The sequence below is a fragment of the Juglans regia genome, chromosome 2 (assembly GCF_001411555.2).
Source record: "Juglans regia cultivar Chandler chromosome 2, Walnut 2.0, whole genome shotgun sequence".
Classification (NCBI taxonomy): Eukaryota; Viridiplantae; Streptophyta; class Magnoliopsida; order Fagales; family Juglandaceae; genus Juglans; species Juglans regia.
This window is the reverse complement of record NC_049902.1, coordinates 834,164-847,118: the sequence shown is the minus strand read 5'-3', so window position 1 is coordinate 847,118 and position 12,955 is coordinate 834,164. Positions and strand designations below refer to the sequence as shown.

Below are 12,955 nucleotides of genomic sequence, written 5' to 3'. Positions count from 1 at the left end.
GATCCCCGGGAACACCCGCCACATCGAGTTTGGCAGTTTCGCCACCAATGGCAAGGCCGTACTTGTCCACACCCTCATTTTCCTTTGCATCTTCACTATCCTCATTTTGGCACTTGGCATTCACATCTACGCCGGCTAGCTCACGATTTCTTCTTTGTGTACTTATTGTAGCTGCTTCATGCCTTCATCTGATCTTTATATATCTTCATGATGTTCGTTGTAATTTTGGCCTCTTTTGATTGATCTCTTTGATTCAAATACCTTGTTTTACTGGTTCTTTAATTGCGATGGCGTGGTTGGTTTGCAGTTTTTCCTTATTGATAACCGTGTAACCCAAAAAAGAAAGTGATACAATTGTTCTATATATAATATTTTTACAATCTAAATTACTTTGATCATCATCTGCAAACATTGTGTTTCTGAATAATTCAAACTATCAGAGTACTATAGCATTATAAATAGTTGCATTGGAAGATCACGTCTGATGCATTAATTTGTAGTCGTACACAGTTTGGGAAAATACCTTTCTGCAATATTTCGCATGTCTGCTATATGAAAGATGCCTATTTTTCATATATATCATAATTAATTATCAGTTAGCATATGCTTTGCATGGGCAAACGAAGTTAAAACCAAAGAGAATTAGCTTAACCAGATCAGTGAAAATCAGAAGCAGACGCGAAAGCAGACAACCCCAGATGAAGCACAAACTGTCCCATCTTGATCCCAAGAGAATCGCAGCCGTTGAAAGCACGAAAACAATATGCTTTGTTACGAGAAGCCAGCTCAGATCAGATCAACGCACTTGTCATTCTGTTAATTTCCCCAGTAGAGAGCCGGCCCCACCGCTCTTTCTCAGACCTTACGCAGTACCTTAATACTCCCAAGATTTGTGCACTACCCTTTCGTAACTCGGGCTTCGTGTTTCCCTGTCTCTGTATCTCTCTCATTCTCTTCCTGAAAGTCTCTGTTTTTAGTGTGCAAAGTGTGATATGGCGGACTGGGGGCCAGTGATAATAGCAGTGGTGCTGTTCGTGCTGCTTAGTCCGGGCCGGGCTGTTGTTTCAGATACCAGCGGGAGGGAGGTTGATCGAGTTTGGGAACATGCAGACAAGCGGTGCTTCTATCTTGGTCCATGCCATCATTTACTTCGTCCTCATCACCATCTTCCTCATTGTCATTGGTGTCCACATCTACACCGGCTAAACCTACACTCATTTTTTCTGGTTTGTTTTTTCATGGATGATCCGTTGCTTAACATCCATCTTTCTTTTATAGAAAATAAGTTTTTTCTTTGTCGTGCGGGTGTTTGGATCGATGGTTTGATGCTTCTTGCTTTGTAATTGGGAGATATGATGAAGCTTTGGCAGTACTGTTAGAAAATGCCTTTTCTATCTATGATTGTGGCCTTGTACTTATCCAAACAAAATGTAGCATATATGATTGCGTGAGAATATTTGGAATAAATTAATTTAATAGTACTGGAGTTGAAAAAGCTCTAAAATGTTAGTCTGGCTCAGTTGCTTTGTAAAATAGTATATTCAATTATGAAAAATAAAAAATAAAAAATTACGTTTTTTAGTTAGACCTATATCTTTTTTTTTTTGAATAAACCTCATTTCATTCGTACTAATTGTTCATTACAAGCCATATCAGAAATAATCAAACTTGAAATACAACCAGGATACTCTTCAATCCAACAAGTAAAATTTTCTATATTTAATGCATACTTTGCCAAACTATGGGCGACCATATTGCCCTCTCTACGCACGAAATGAAGCTGCCAGTGCAGCAGCTCTCTCAAACTGCTCTTCACATCTTCCACAACCTGCCCATACCAAGCCAAGCATTCGACATCTTATTTCACAGCATTGATTAATGTAAGTGCATCACCTTCAAATAACACTTTATTGAAACCCATCTCACTACATACTTCTATAGTTCTTCTCAAGGCAATGGCTTCAGCTATCACAGCTTTAGCTTTCATTTTATGTGGTTCACTAATTGCAGCCATGACCTCCCCCTACTGTTTCTGATGATAATTCCCAGTCCCACACCACCCTTTTGGTCATCTATTGTCGCATCAAAGTTTGCTTTCAACCATCCATCTTTAAGTTTCTTCCACTGTTTGATAGTAGACACATGGCCCCCACCTTTCAAGTTGGTTTCATGTTTCCTCACAGCTTCTCTGAAATCACCTATGGCTTGAAAGGCCCCTTCAATGACCTGTGCAGGACCAGAAAAAACACTTTCAAAAACAAACTTATTTCGTCTATGCCAAATGCCTCTGAGAATAACTGCCACTTCCTCTAATAAACTAGTGTTTAGTTTCAAGCAAAATCTATCCCATAGGTCCCTAAAATCCTCTGCCATAACACTCCATTTCTGCACACCACTCCCCTTACAGGCCCATACATCATTCACTGCTGTGCACTGCCATAAAGCATGTAAAATGGTCTCACTTTCAGTTTTACAAAATGGACATTTATCATTTATCTAAACACTTTTCTTAAGAAGCAAAGCTTTTGTAGGAAGAGAGTTGGTACATGCCCTCCATAGAAAATGTTTTGTAGCCTCAGGAATATTTAAACTCCAAAGTTTTTTCCACCTGTCATCTTTTTTTCCACCACCTGAAACCTCTCCTTCTTCCCTTTTCCTTATGTCTCTTGTCATGTGATATGCACTTTTAACATTATACTTCCCATCAGTGCTATGCATCCATATCATCTTATTTTCTCCTTCTCTTTTGCTAATTGGCATACTACAAATTAGTTCAGCCTCCTCAACATTCAAGTGGTCTCTAATTAAACTCTCATTCCACTCCTTTAATTCTGGGATGATTAATGCTAAAACCCTTGCCTCAATCCCTAGTGAAGAGACTTGAGATTGAACACAATAAGATGAAGGTTTGGGTAACCACCTATGATTCCAGATCTTTATGCTTCTTCCATTACCCACCCGCCATATTAGTCCTTCTTTAGTGACCTCTTTTGCTGCCCATACACTTCTCCATATAAAAGATGGAGCATTGCCAACCTTTGCATCCAAAATACTACAATTTCTGAAGTACTTACTACTGTACACCTTTGTCACTAATGATGTAGGGTCATTTAAAAACCTCCAAACATGTTTACCTAATAAGGCCACATTGAAATATTTCAAGTTTCTAAAACCCAATCCTCCACTACTTTTTGCCCCTGCCAAACAGTCCCAATTCTTCTAATGAATCCGTTTTCTGTCCTTATTTTTCCCCCACCAGAATTTATTCAATAAAGCTGAGATTTCTTTGCACAGTCTTATGGGAAGCTTAAAAACATTCATAGTATACGCGGGCACAGCCTGTAGAACATCTTTAATCATGATCTCTTTCCCTGCTTTGGACAAGAAGTTATTTTGCCAACTACTTATCTTTTTCCAAATCCTTTCTTTTAAGCTTCTGAAGGTATTATATTTGGATTTACCAACTAGGGAAGGCAATCCCAAATATTTTTCAAAGCTGCCATATGCCACATTACCTGCATCACTCCCAATCAGCTCCTTACAACCACGGCTTGTGTTAGAACTGAAAAAAACTGATGTTTTGTGTCTATTAAGTTTCTGCCTAGAAGCATTTTCGTACTTCTCCAATAAAGACTTAACATTTTGCCATTCAGAGTTAAGGCTTCTACAGAAAATCACACAATCATCTACAAAAAGCAGATGATTGATTCTAGGACCCCCTCTAGCCACTTTAACACCCCTTATCTGCTTATCCAATTCAGCTTTATTAAGTAAAGAACTTAAGCCCTCAGCACATAATATGAATAGATAGGGGGAGAGAGGATCCCCTTGTCTAAGACCACGTTTTGGAGTGATAATGTCTCCTGCATTTCCATTCACCAAAACCGAAAAGCTCACACTCCTAACACATCTCATAATCAAATCCACCCATCTCATATCAAATCCTAGCTTCCCCAAAACAGCTTCAAGGTAATTCCACTCCACTCTATCGTACGCCTTTGACATATCAAGCTTCAAGGCCATACTCCCATTCTTGCCTTTCTGTTTTGTTTTCATAGTATGAAGCATCTCATATGCTACCATAACATTATCAGAAATTAATCTTCCAAGAATGAAAGCACTTTGTGATTGTGATATTATTAATGGTAGCATCTTCTTTAGTCTATTAACTATGGCCTTTGATATCATTTTGTAAAAAACAGAACATAAGCTAATAGGTCTAAAATCCTGAACATTCTCAGGATTTTTTACCTTAGGAATTAGAGCAATGAGTGTGTGATTTACAGCTTTAGGATTGCCACCATTGTTAAGAATATTAAGGGCTGCTTTACATACCTCATCCTTCACTATTTTCCAATGCCTTTGGTAGGAACCAGCACCATACCCATCATGTCCAGGAGCTTTATAAGGAGACATTTGCCCTAGAGCCTCTTCAATATCTTCATTAGTAAAAACCATCCCCAACTCCTTTCTCATTTGTTCGGTTACTCTCCTTTCCACACAATTTAAAACAGCCTCTACATTCCCTTCCGATGGCGTTGTTGTAGAATAAACCCCTTCAAAATATTCTTTAAAAGCTTTTTCAATTCCTTCAACTTCTGTTTGCAAAACATCATTACCATCTTTAATCTGAAAAATTCTACTCCTCCTCTTCTTTTCATTTGCACATGTATGGAAGAATTTGGTGTTCCTATCCCCCATTTGATACCAATGAATTTTAGGTCTTTGTCTCCATCTCATATCCTCCTGATCAAGCATTCTCCCTATCTCTTCTTTTAATTTTTTTATTTCCCCCACGTTTTCTGCACCTTCATTTAACTGCATTTGCCTTAAGAACTCATTTTTCTCTTTTATTTCCTTCTCTCTTTTTCGGAAGATGTTATAGCTCCAATCACTTAAATCTCTGCTGCATTCATGCATTCTGCTCAGTAACCCCTCCATCAGATTTTCAGAAGGCCCCTTTTTTTTCCACCCCTCTTCCACAACCTTTTCACACTCGACCTCAAAGGACCAGCTCAATTCATACTTGAAACACCTCTTCTTCTGAAAGAGAGTTCTCTGCCCCTTACTTGCATGGAGCAAAATAGGCTTATGATCTGAAGTACATGAGACTAGAGTCTCGACCTTTTACATTTCTGTAAAAACAGGCCCACCTTTCATTTGCTACCACACGATCTAATCTCTCCTTCGTATAGGACTCATCACAGTGATTGTTGCTCCAAGTGAACTTGGAGCCTGACCATCCCATATCAAAAAGGTTGCAAAATTCCAGCACGTTCCTAAAACCCTCCATTTGACATTCACTCCTTGCTTTTCCCCCATATTTCTCCTTTTGTACTAAGATTTCATTAAAATCACCTAATACACACCATAGATGATCAATTGGTTTTAGGGATTCTAATAAACTCCAGCTCTCATGCCTTCTACTAACCTCGGGTTGACCGTAAAAACCAGTTATTATCCATTTGCACTTTTCTTGCTTATCGAAAACCCATCCACTAATGTGGTGGTTTGAGTAGTTAATAAGCTCAAAATGCACCTCCTCTCACCAGAGCATCATAAGGCCCCCACTTTTCCCATTTGCACTCACTGCAAAACAACCCTCAAAACCTACCTTCTTTCTCACATATTCTGCTTTAATGTTTTTCAGTTTAGTTTCCATTAAGAAAACTAATAAGGGCTTCTTAATCCTTACCAAATTGATAAGGTCTTGAACTGTCCGGGGGTTCCCAAGCCCCCGGCAGTTCCAGCTCAAGGTTTTCATTGTTGATGGCAGGGTTGCCGAGCAACCGCCGCCAATAACATATCTTGTTTCAAAGTCCCCTCCTCTCCCTTTTCCCCACTCCTTTTTTTTTTTTTTTTTCCTGAATCACACTCATCCCCATCCCTACACATCCTCTTCTCACCCACCTTCACATTTACTTTGGTGGACTTCCCACTAGCACGAGCCCTTCTCTTCCAATTCCCTCCCTTCTGCACCATTGTACCCAAGCTCCCTTCTAAACCCCCCTGCACCTTTTTCTGATCAGCACACACAAATGAGCTGCTTGTATTATCAGCACACACGAGTTCCTCCCTATCCCCATCAGAATCTTCCTCCGATATTTCCTCCACCACCTTATCACCTATTTTAAAGCCCTCATCCCTTTTTTTGGAAGGACCACTTCTATCTTCCCCAAATTGCCCTTCCCATTGTCCTCCTCCTTTCTCCCTTGTGGCTATCACCACTTTGGTCCATCTCCCAAAATCCTCATTTCCTTTTTTATTCTCCCCCACCCCTTCATGATTACTAGAAAAATGCAGCCTACCCACAGATTCTGCCCTAAGCCAAGATCCATATTGGTTTACATTCTCATCCCTTTTTTTTTTTTTTTTCTGAATTTTGCATAACAGCTCATCATGTAAAACCCTCCCACATGTAAAACAAATTCTAGGCAGTTTCTCATATCTAATCGGGATCCAAATCTTCGATCCATTAGACATGATTGTCCTACCTCTTGCTAGTGGCTTCGTTAGATTGATCTCAACTTTCAATCTGAGATATCTCCCCCAACCTATCCCCCCTTCATCTACCTCCACTTCCTCCACTTTCCCAATCGAGTTCCCTAACCTTAGCCCCGTACCCTTATTCATCATTGCAAAAGGTAAATCATGCAATTGAACCCACAAAGCCTCATGTGTGAAGAGCATTTTACCTGGCTGGAAATCTCCCGAGAATTTCTGCAAGATGAACAAGCTACTATCGAACATCCATGGCTTCCCCTTTTCAATCTTCTGTTTGTCTTCCTGTGTGTTGAAAATAATTACGAACAGATTAGCCCCCACCTCCTGGAACACAGCAGGTCTGCTCAGCTTCCAAATTTTAGCCATGGTTGCCGCGATGATGTTCCTCCTGATAGTCCTCTCCGTACAAATTTTCCCAATCAAGCATAGTTGCCCCTTCTTCGTAACAGCCTCCGATTCCTCAGCATTTAGTTCAATAGTCTCCGATTCTTCCTTGGAAAGCTTCATTTGCCTCCAAGAGTCCTCTAGATCTTCCATGGTCTTCAAACTTTCAGCCCTAACCCTATCTCTGTTTCCCACCCAATCACGCACTCACTCAGACGAGGAAATCCCTACTTATTGAAGACTCCCTCTCTGAATCTCTCTCTGTTTACCCAGGTAAACAAAGACTCTCACCCGATCCCTCACCAGAGTGAGAAGATCCGACCCTCACCACCTAGGCCGTTATCACCCTAATCGTCTTCGAGAAGACGACGAGAGAGAAAATTGTTAGAGGAGACTTAACTCTAGTCGTTTATAGTTAGACCTATATCTTTACAAAAGGTTTACACAACTTAGACTTACACCTAGTTTGCATTATTCTTTAAAAAAAAAAAAATAGAGATAAGAAATTGTAAGGTTTAGACTGCGTTTGGATGCTAAGATGATCTCAGTTGATTTGTGAATAATAGTATTTTGTAGATCACATTATGTGTTGAATGTAAATATATTGATATAAGTGTTTGAATGTATGAAATAAATTGATATGTAGATTTAACTTTGTAATATAAGTGTTCAGAAAGAAAGTCGGATATTATATGTAGTATTTATATGTAGCTTTTATTGAATATTAATTTTGGTTGATAATTCACAAACATAATATATAATAAATATTATGAAGGGCATTTGTATTCAGATCTTTATCTTCCTATATATATATATATATATAAGCTATAATATAATTTGAAAAAAAAAAAACTCTAGAAATTAAATCTTTGTAGTCTTGGATTTTTGTAATTTATTTTCACACTTAGTAATTTATTTTCCCTAAGTGTGTTTATTATAGCTTATATATATATATAGGAAGATAAAGATCTGAATACAAATGCCCTTCATAAATTGCTCATTTTTATTTTCTTGATCTCACGGAGATTAATTTGGTTTTCCCAGAAAAGTTTTTTTAAAATTGGTAAGAGATTATTCTTGTTTGGGCTTTGGGCTTTTGGACCGCCTGCATGTGTTGGACCTATCTCAAAAGAGGGCCGGGTGATACAGCCTATTACTTGTAGTACTTCATGTAGAAATTAATTGAAGCACCAAAATTCAAGGGTACCCTAGATTTGTGGCGGCGGATCAGGATTTAATATATTATTGATTACAACTTAATTGTCATCTATATATATCAATTAAACAAAAGGAAGAAAACAATAACTAGTTTAAACCAAATTAAAGGCACTTGTGCCTCAAGCTAGCTAGCTAGCTTGGTATTGATCCAGACTTGTCTGAGTACTGATCAAAATGCCCAATATTAATTAATCATGTACGTCCTAATTAGGAATTAACAAAACCACTAGGTTAATATATATATATATATATATGATAATTACAGTCGTAAGTGTGTAAGGACTGCACAATCATTTTTTAATAGTAAATTCTATTCTTTTTCAAAGTAACTACACAACGCTTATACATTCACGATTATACGTAGCATTATATATATATATATATATATATATGTTGAACATCAACACTAAATTAGTACACATGAGATTAAACAAACTCCGTACAAATCGTAGCAGTTAATCAGATAATAAAAACATTTTATAGATATAGGGTTTGGGTACAGAAAAAAAACGATCACATATATAGAATAATTATTGTTTCGAGCTTATTAGCATCATGATCATCAGGCTGCTAATACCAGTCTGCGATCGACGCTAAAGGTCTGATTGCGACATTAAAATTGAGGGGATTTTATTGGGTTATTAAAAATAATTTGTGTTTAAATCACGTTTGAAAAGAAAATTTTAAAAAATTTAAAAAATTTTTGAGATGATATGAAATAATTTCCAAACCATCCTTAAGAATAAATCAGAATATTTGTAAATAGTAATAAAAAATAATTTATAAATAATAATAAAATAATTTAAAAATATATTAAAACAATTATGTTACTAAACATGCACTGTGAATGTGACATGAGGCACAGAGACAGATCTGAGTGCAAGATCAAATCATTGAGAACGAGATCAGAGACATCTATATAGAATGTGGCTATACGCGTGTACCTGCAGGCCGTGTAGGGCCAAGTGATTATCATGGCAATGTCGACACATCTATATGTACGTATTAGAAGAGACTGATCATCAGTGAGTTATAAGGGAGAAGATATGCATATAATGGAGAGAGCTAGAGAGTGTTCTTAAAAACGAAATCTAGCTAACTGCAGAACACATGATCAATGTTTTCTTTTTTCTTTCTTCTTTCTTTTTAATGACAGTGTGTGGAGTTTGGTTAATTGGCTAGTTAGGGTTCCTTTTGTTTAGCTCTAAAGTCCTCCGCAATCAAAGCATAATATGTTCTTTCAAACCATAAAAACACCTGATCTTGCCAAGAATAATGAGAAGGAGGTCTCATTAACCTTAATTTGTCACTTGTACGTTCTTGATCTCCTCCAAATTGATACCTATAGGTTTACAAGAAACAATAAAATGTGAAAAATTTAAAATGAGGAAATCATGATTACACTCTTTACAAGATATGTAAAGTCTAGAAAATTATATTTATTTACCAAATAAAATAAAATGCTCTTTAACCAAATAACATATGCGATGTTGGTTGATCTATTATATGATCTTAGCAATATATATTCAAGCTCCACCCATTGCTTTCACTCTTTTTAGATCTAGCACTGAGAATTGTCAGATTATCATGATGTAATATTTCACATTAAATGTTAGGAAAAATCTTGGTATTAGCCGGTTGTTGGGCACACACCCCACACCCCACGTGGCAAACCGGTCATGCACCTACCCAACCCGTCCGGGTCCCCCCCAGCCTCCCCACTGCGTAAGTCTATCTCAAAACTGTGAAGCTCCACTCTTTGAAAAACTTTTCTTGGTTTTGGATGATTCAAACTGTTGTTTCAGATTCTTCTGATTTTGTAGAAACCCAGAGAGACTTTCTCGACTGAAAAAGTTCCCAAGTGAGTTTAGTTAAAATTTTCTTTGAATTTTAGATTTTGGGATTTTCTTTTCTCTAGCTTTTCTCCTAAGCCCCTCTCTCCCCCCTGCCCACATCCGCACATAGCTCTTAAGCATTGAGTTGCCATATAGAAAATATGAGAAGATGAGAGAGAGTTTTGTTAGAGAAGATGAGAGAGAGTGATATAGAGCTTTGTAGTAAGTTTTCTGTAATCAAAGTGAAAGAGAGCTCTGTTAGAGAAGATGAGAGAGAGAGTAATAGGGTGATTGATCATGAAAATGCAAAAAGGTTGAGAGGAATTCTTTCAGCCTTAGGGAAGGAAAAAAATAAAAAATAAAGCCCACCACGTCAGGTGTGGGGTGTGGGATCAGCTACAGTTGCTGATCTATAGAATTTCTCTAAAGCTGCGTTTGGTTCTCAAACTCGGCTGAGCTCAATTGAATTGAGTCTAACTTTAAATTGAGTCTAACATCCAAACACTTAACTATCAATTAAATTATTAAACTCATCTCAACTCAAAACCTTATTACACGTGAGACCCACAACTTTTTTCAATTTAAAACTTCTTTATACGTGAGACCCAAAACTTTTTTTCAATTTTTCATAAAAAGTACTAAACTCGTCTTAATATCTAAACATACTTTAAACTCAGTTTAGATGGGTTCTACATAATTTTCTCCACTATTTAACTCATTACTATTTATAAAAAACTCAACTCAGCTGAGTTCATCTCAATATGCAAACGCAACCTAAATGTTAAGTTCAAACCCTCCAACCCCACTCATTTTGTTAAATTATTCTTTTCCATTGAAGTTGGTATAGAAAGCAGTCTTCACAGTGAGGAGGCCCAGCCAGATAGCCCCATAGGTTACAAGTCAAAGAAAAAGTGATTCATCCATCAAGCTTAAAAGAGAAGTGCTATAGATATAAATAAATTATACAAAAGTAAACTCACAAATTGATCTATTAAATCTTTTACAATAAATATAACTTTACAATCTGATGTACCGCATCAAAGTATATCAGTTCATAAATTTACTTTTGTGTAATTTCTTTATAATTAAAGTATTTCTCAATTGAAAATAATTTCTCTTTGAATATGGGTCACCCAACTTTATATGCACCAGTAAGGTAGTCTAACAACTCATTCATAATTTATAGACAATTTTAAATATAATAATATTTTTATTATATTTAAACACATTAAATAAAAAATAAAAATAAAAATAAATTTAAAAGAATATTATTTTATTACATAATTATATAAAAGTTGTAAATTTGTCATTTCCCATAATAAAAACCAACACCAATTATGTGTAAATCAAGATGTACGTCCCGAATCATTAATTGAATTAGGGTTTTGAGTTGAAATAATGATATCCAAAGAATATATTTCATAACATATTTTATAAAATAAGAATATTTTAATAAAATGATGTTAAAAATATTATTATATAAAATATTATAAAAAATGAGATGTGTTTATCATTTTTATACGTGGAGAAGGTAAGCAGCTTACGATACATATTAATGAGACAGAGGCCAGAGTAGTTCGATGTCCGAGGTTTGAAACTTTTTGAATACATCATAGTTTGGTGGGCCACGGGGTGGTGTGTCTTATTAGTGATTATCTTGAGGGGTCAAATGTCAATGGGGTGATCAAGCAGGCCCCACTTTGGGATTAATGAAATGAAATCTTGACATCTGTTACTCCATTTCCTCGTAAAGCTGAACACGACTTCGTAATTTTCTGAGCACTCCACAATGACTTCGTAACACGATCATCTTCTTTGTCCAACATTATATGATGCGATTCGCTAACTTTTCATTTTGGTGACCCATTGTACGTCCAATCACAACTGTCTAAGATCGTAGACCTATCATATCCACGTAACACGTGTTGATCTCTCGTAGACCCTTTGAGTGCCTTTTTAATGGTCATAAATCTTTACGTGTCGAGTTCTGATTGTTCTTCTTCATAATATTATATATATATATATATATTTATATTGAAACCATGGTTTATCAGTTGATCCCAAAAAAAGAAAAAAGGGAAAACGTCTAATTAAGCACATTATGGCTTTCTTTTCTTTCAAAATGCTGAGCATAAAGAAAAAACATACCTTATTATATATCTTGTATGATTTGATGCTGTTTTTTTTTAATAATTCTTTTCATCAATTATTATTTACTATACACATTTGATATCTTATAAAAAAAAAAAAGTAGTCAGATGTGGGGTTTAAATGTGAATAGTTACTGATGTACAATAAAACTCTTTTTTTATTTTTAAAAAAAAATTCTTTAGATTTTTAATTTTTAAAGCATACAATCATATCGATCAATTATTTTATAAACTATTTGCATATTCTTCTTCTTCTTCTCTTTTTTGTTTTTTATTAAAAATTACCAGGGAATATCATGTGTAACATACGTACAGTAATCACTTGCAATAGAGTAATACTACATACAGTCGTGAAATGCACAAACGTTGTGCAGTCGCTTTAAAAAAGAGTGAAGTTCATTATTAAGAAATTAATTTATTTTCATGTGGATCCCATATTTATTCACTTTTTTCAAAGTGACTTTATGATGCTTGCACACTCACGACTACAAGTATCATTTCTCCTTGCGATACGATATTTACCTCTTCAATAATTTTATGCAATATTTTAAAAGTTTTGCGACATATAAATTAAATTGGTGATCATGTGTTAATACATTACTTATAATAGGACCCATTATAACTTTAAAAAAAAAAATTAAAAACATGACCAATAATTTTTTAGCATATATAACTGTGTTAAAAATAAGACTTTTTTTTTTTTTTTGAATGGAGCATACTCATCTCATTAATAAAACGAAGTTACAAATGTGACTTATCGATACAAGAAATTCCAATACACAGAATATCCAGTAATAAGCCAACTAACTCAACAGATCTGTAGCTTCCCTACACACAAATACATTTGCGGTAGACATTGTCTTA

General features: G+C 35.8%; 1 protein-coding gene and 1 pseudogene across 2 annotated transcripts; one reads left to right on the top strand and one right to left on the bottom strand.

The window, feature by feature from the left end:
• The first annotated feature begins 487 nt into the window (after positions 1–487).
• LOC108996860 lies at positions 488–1,476 on the top strand (annotated as a pseudogene).
• A 235-nt stretch (positions 1,477–1,711) lies between these two features.
• On the bottom strand, positions 1,712–7,406 carry LOC108991470. 2 transcript variants are annotated; one of them, XM_018965827.2, is made up of 2 exons: positions 6,696–7,406; positions 1,712–2,226 (listed from the first exon to the last, which is right to left on the bottom strand). In XM_018965827.2, exons 1-2 carry the CDS (start codon positions 7,039–7,041, stop codon positions 2,219–2,221), a joined length of 354 nt encoding a protein of 117 aa, XP_018821372.1. In that variant the 5' UTR covers positions 7,042–7,406; the 3' UTR covers positions 1,712–2,218. The 2 variants fall into 2 exon arrangements, with proteins under 2 accessions (XP_018821372.1, XP_018821301.1); XM_018965756.2 differs by having other exon boundaries at positions 1,712–1,828.
• Between the last annotated feature and the right edge of the window lie 5,549 nt (positions 7,407–12,955).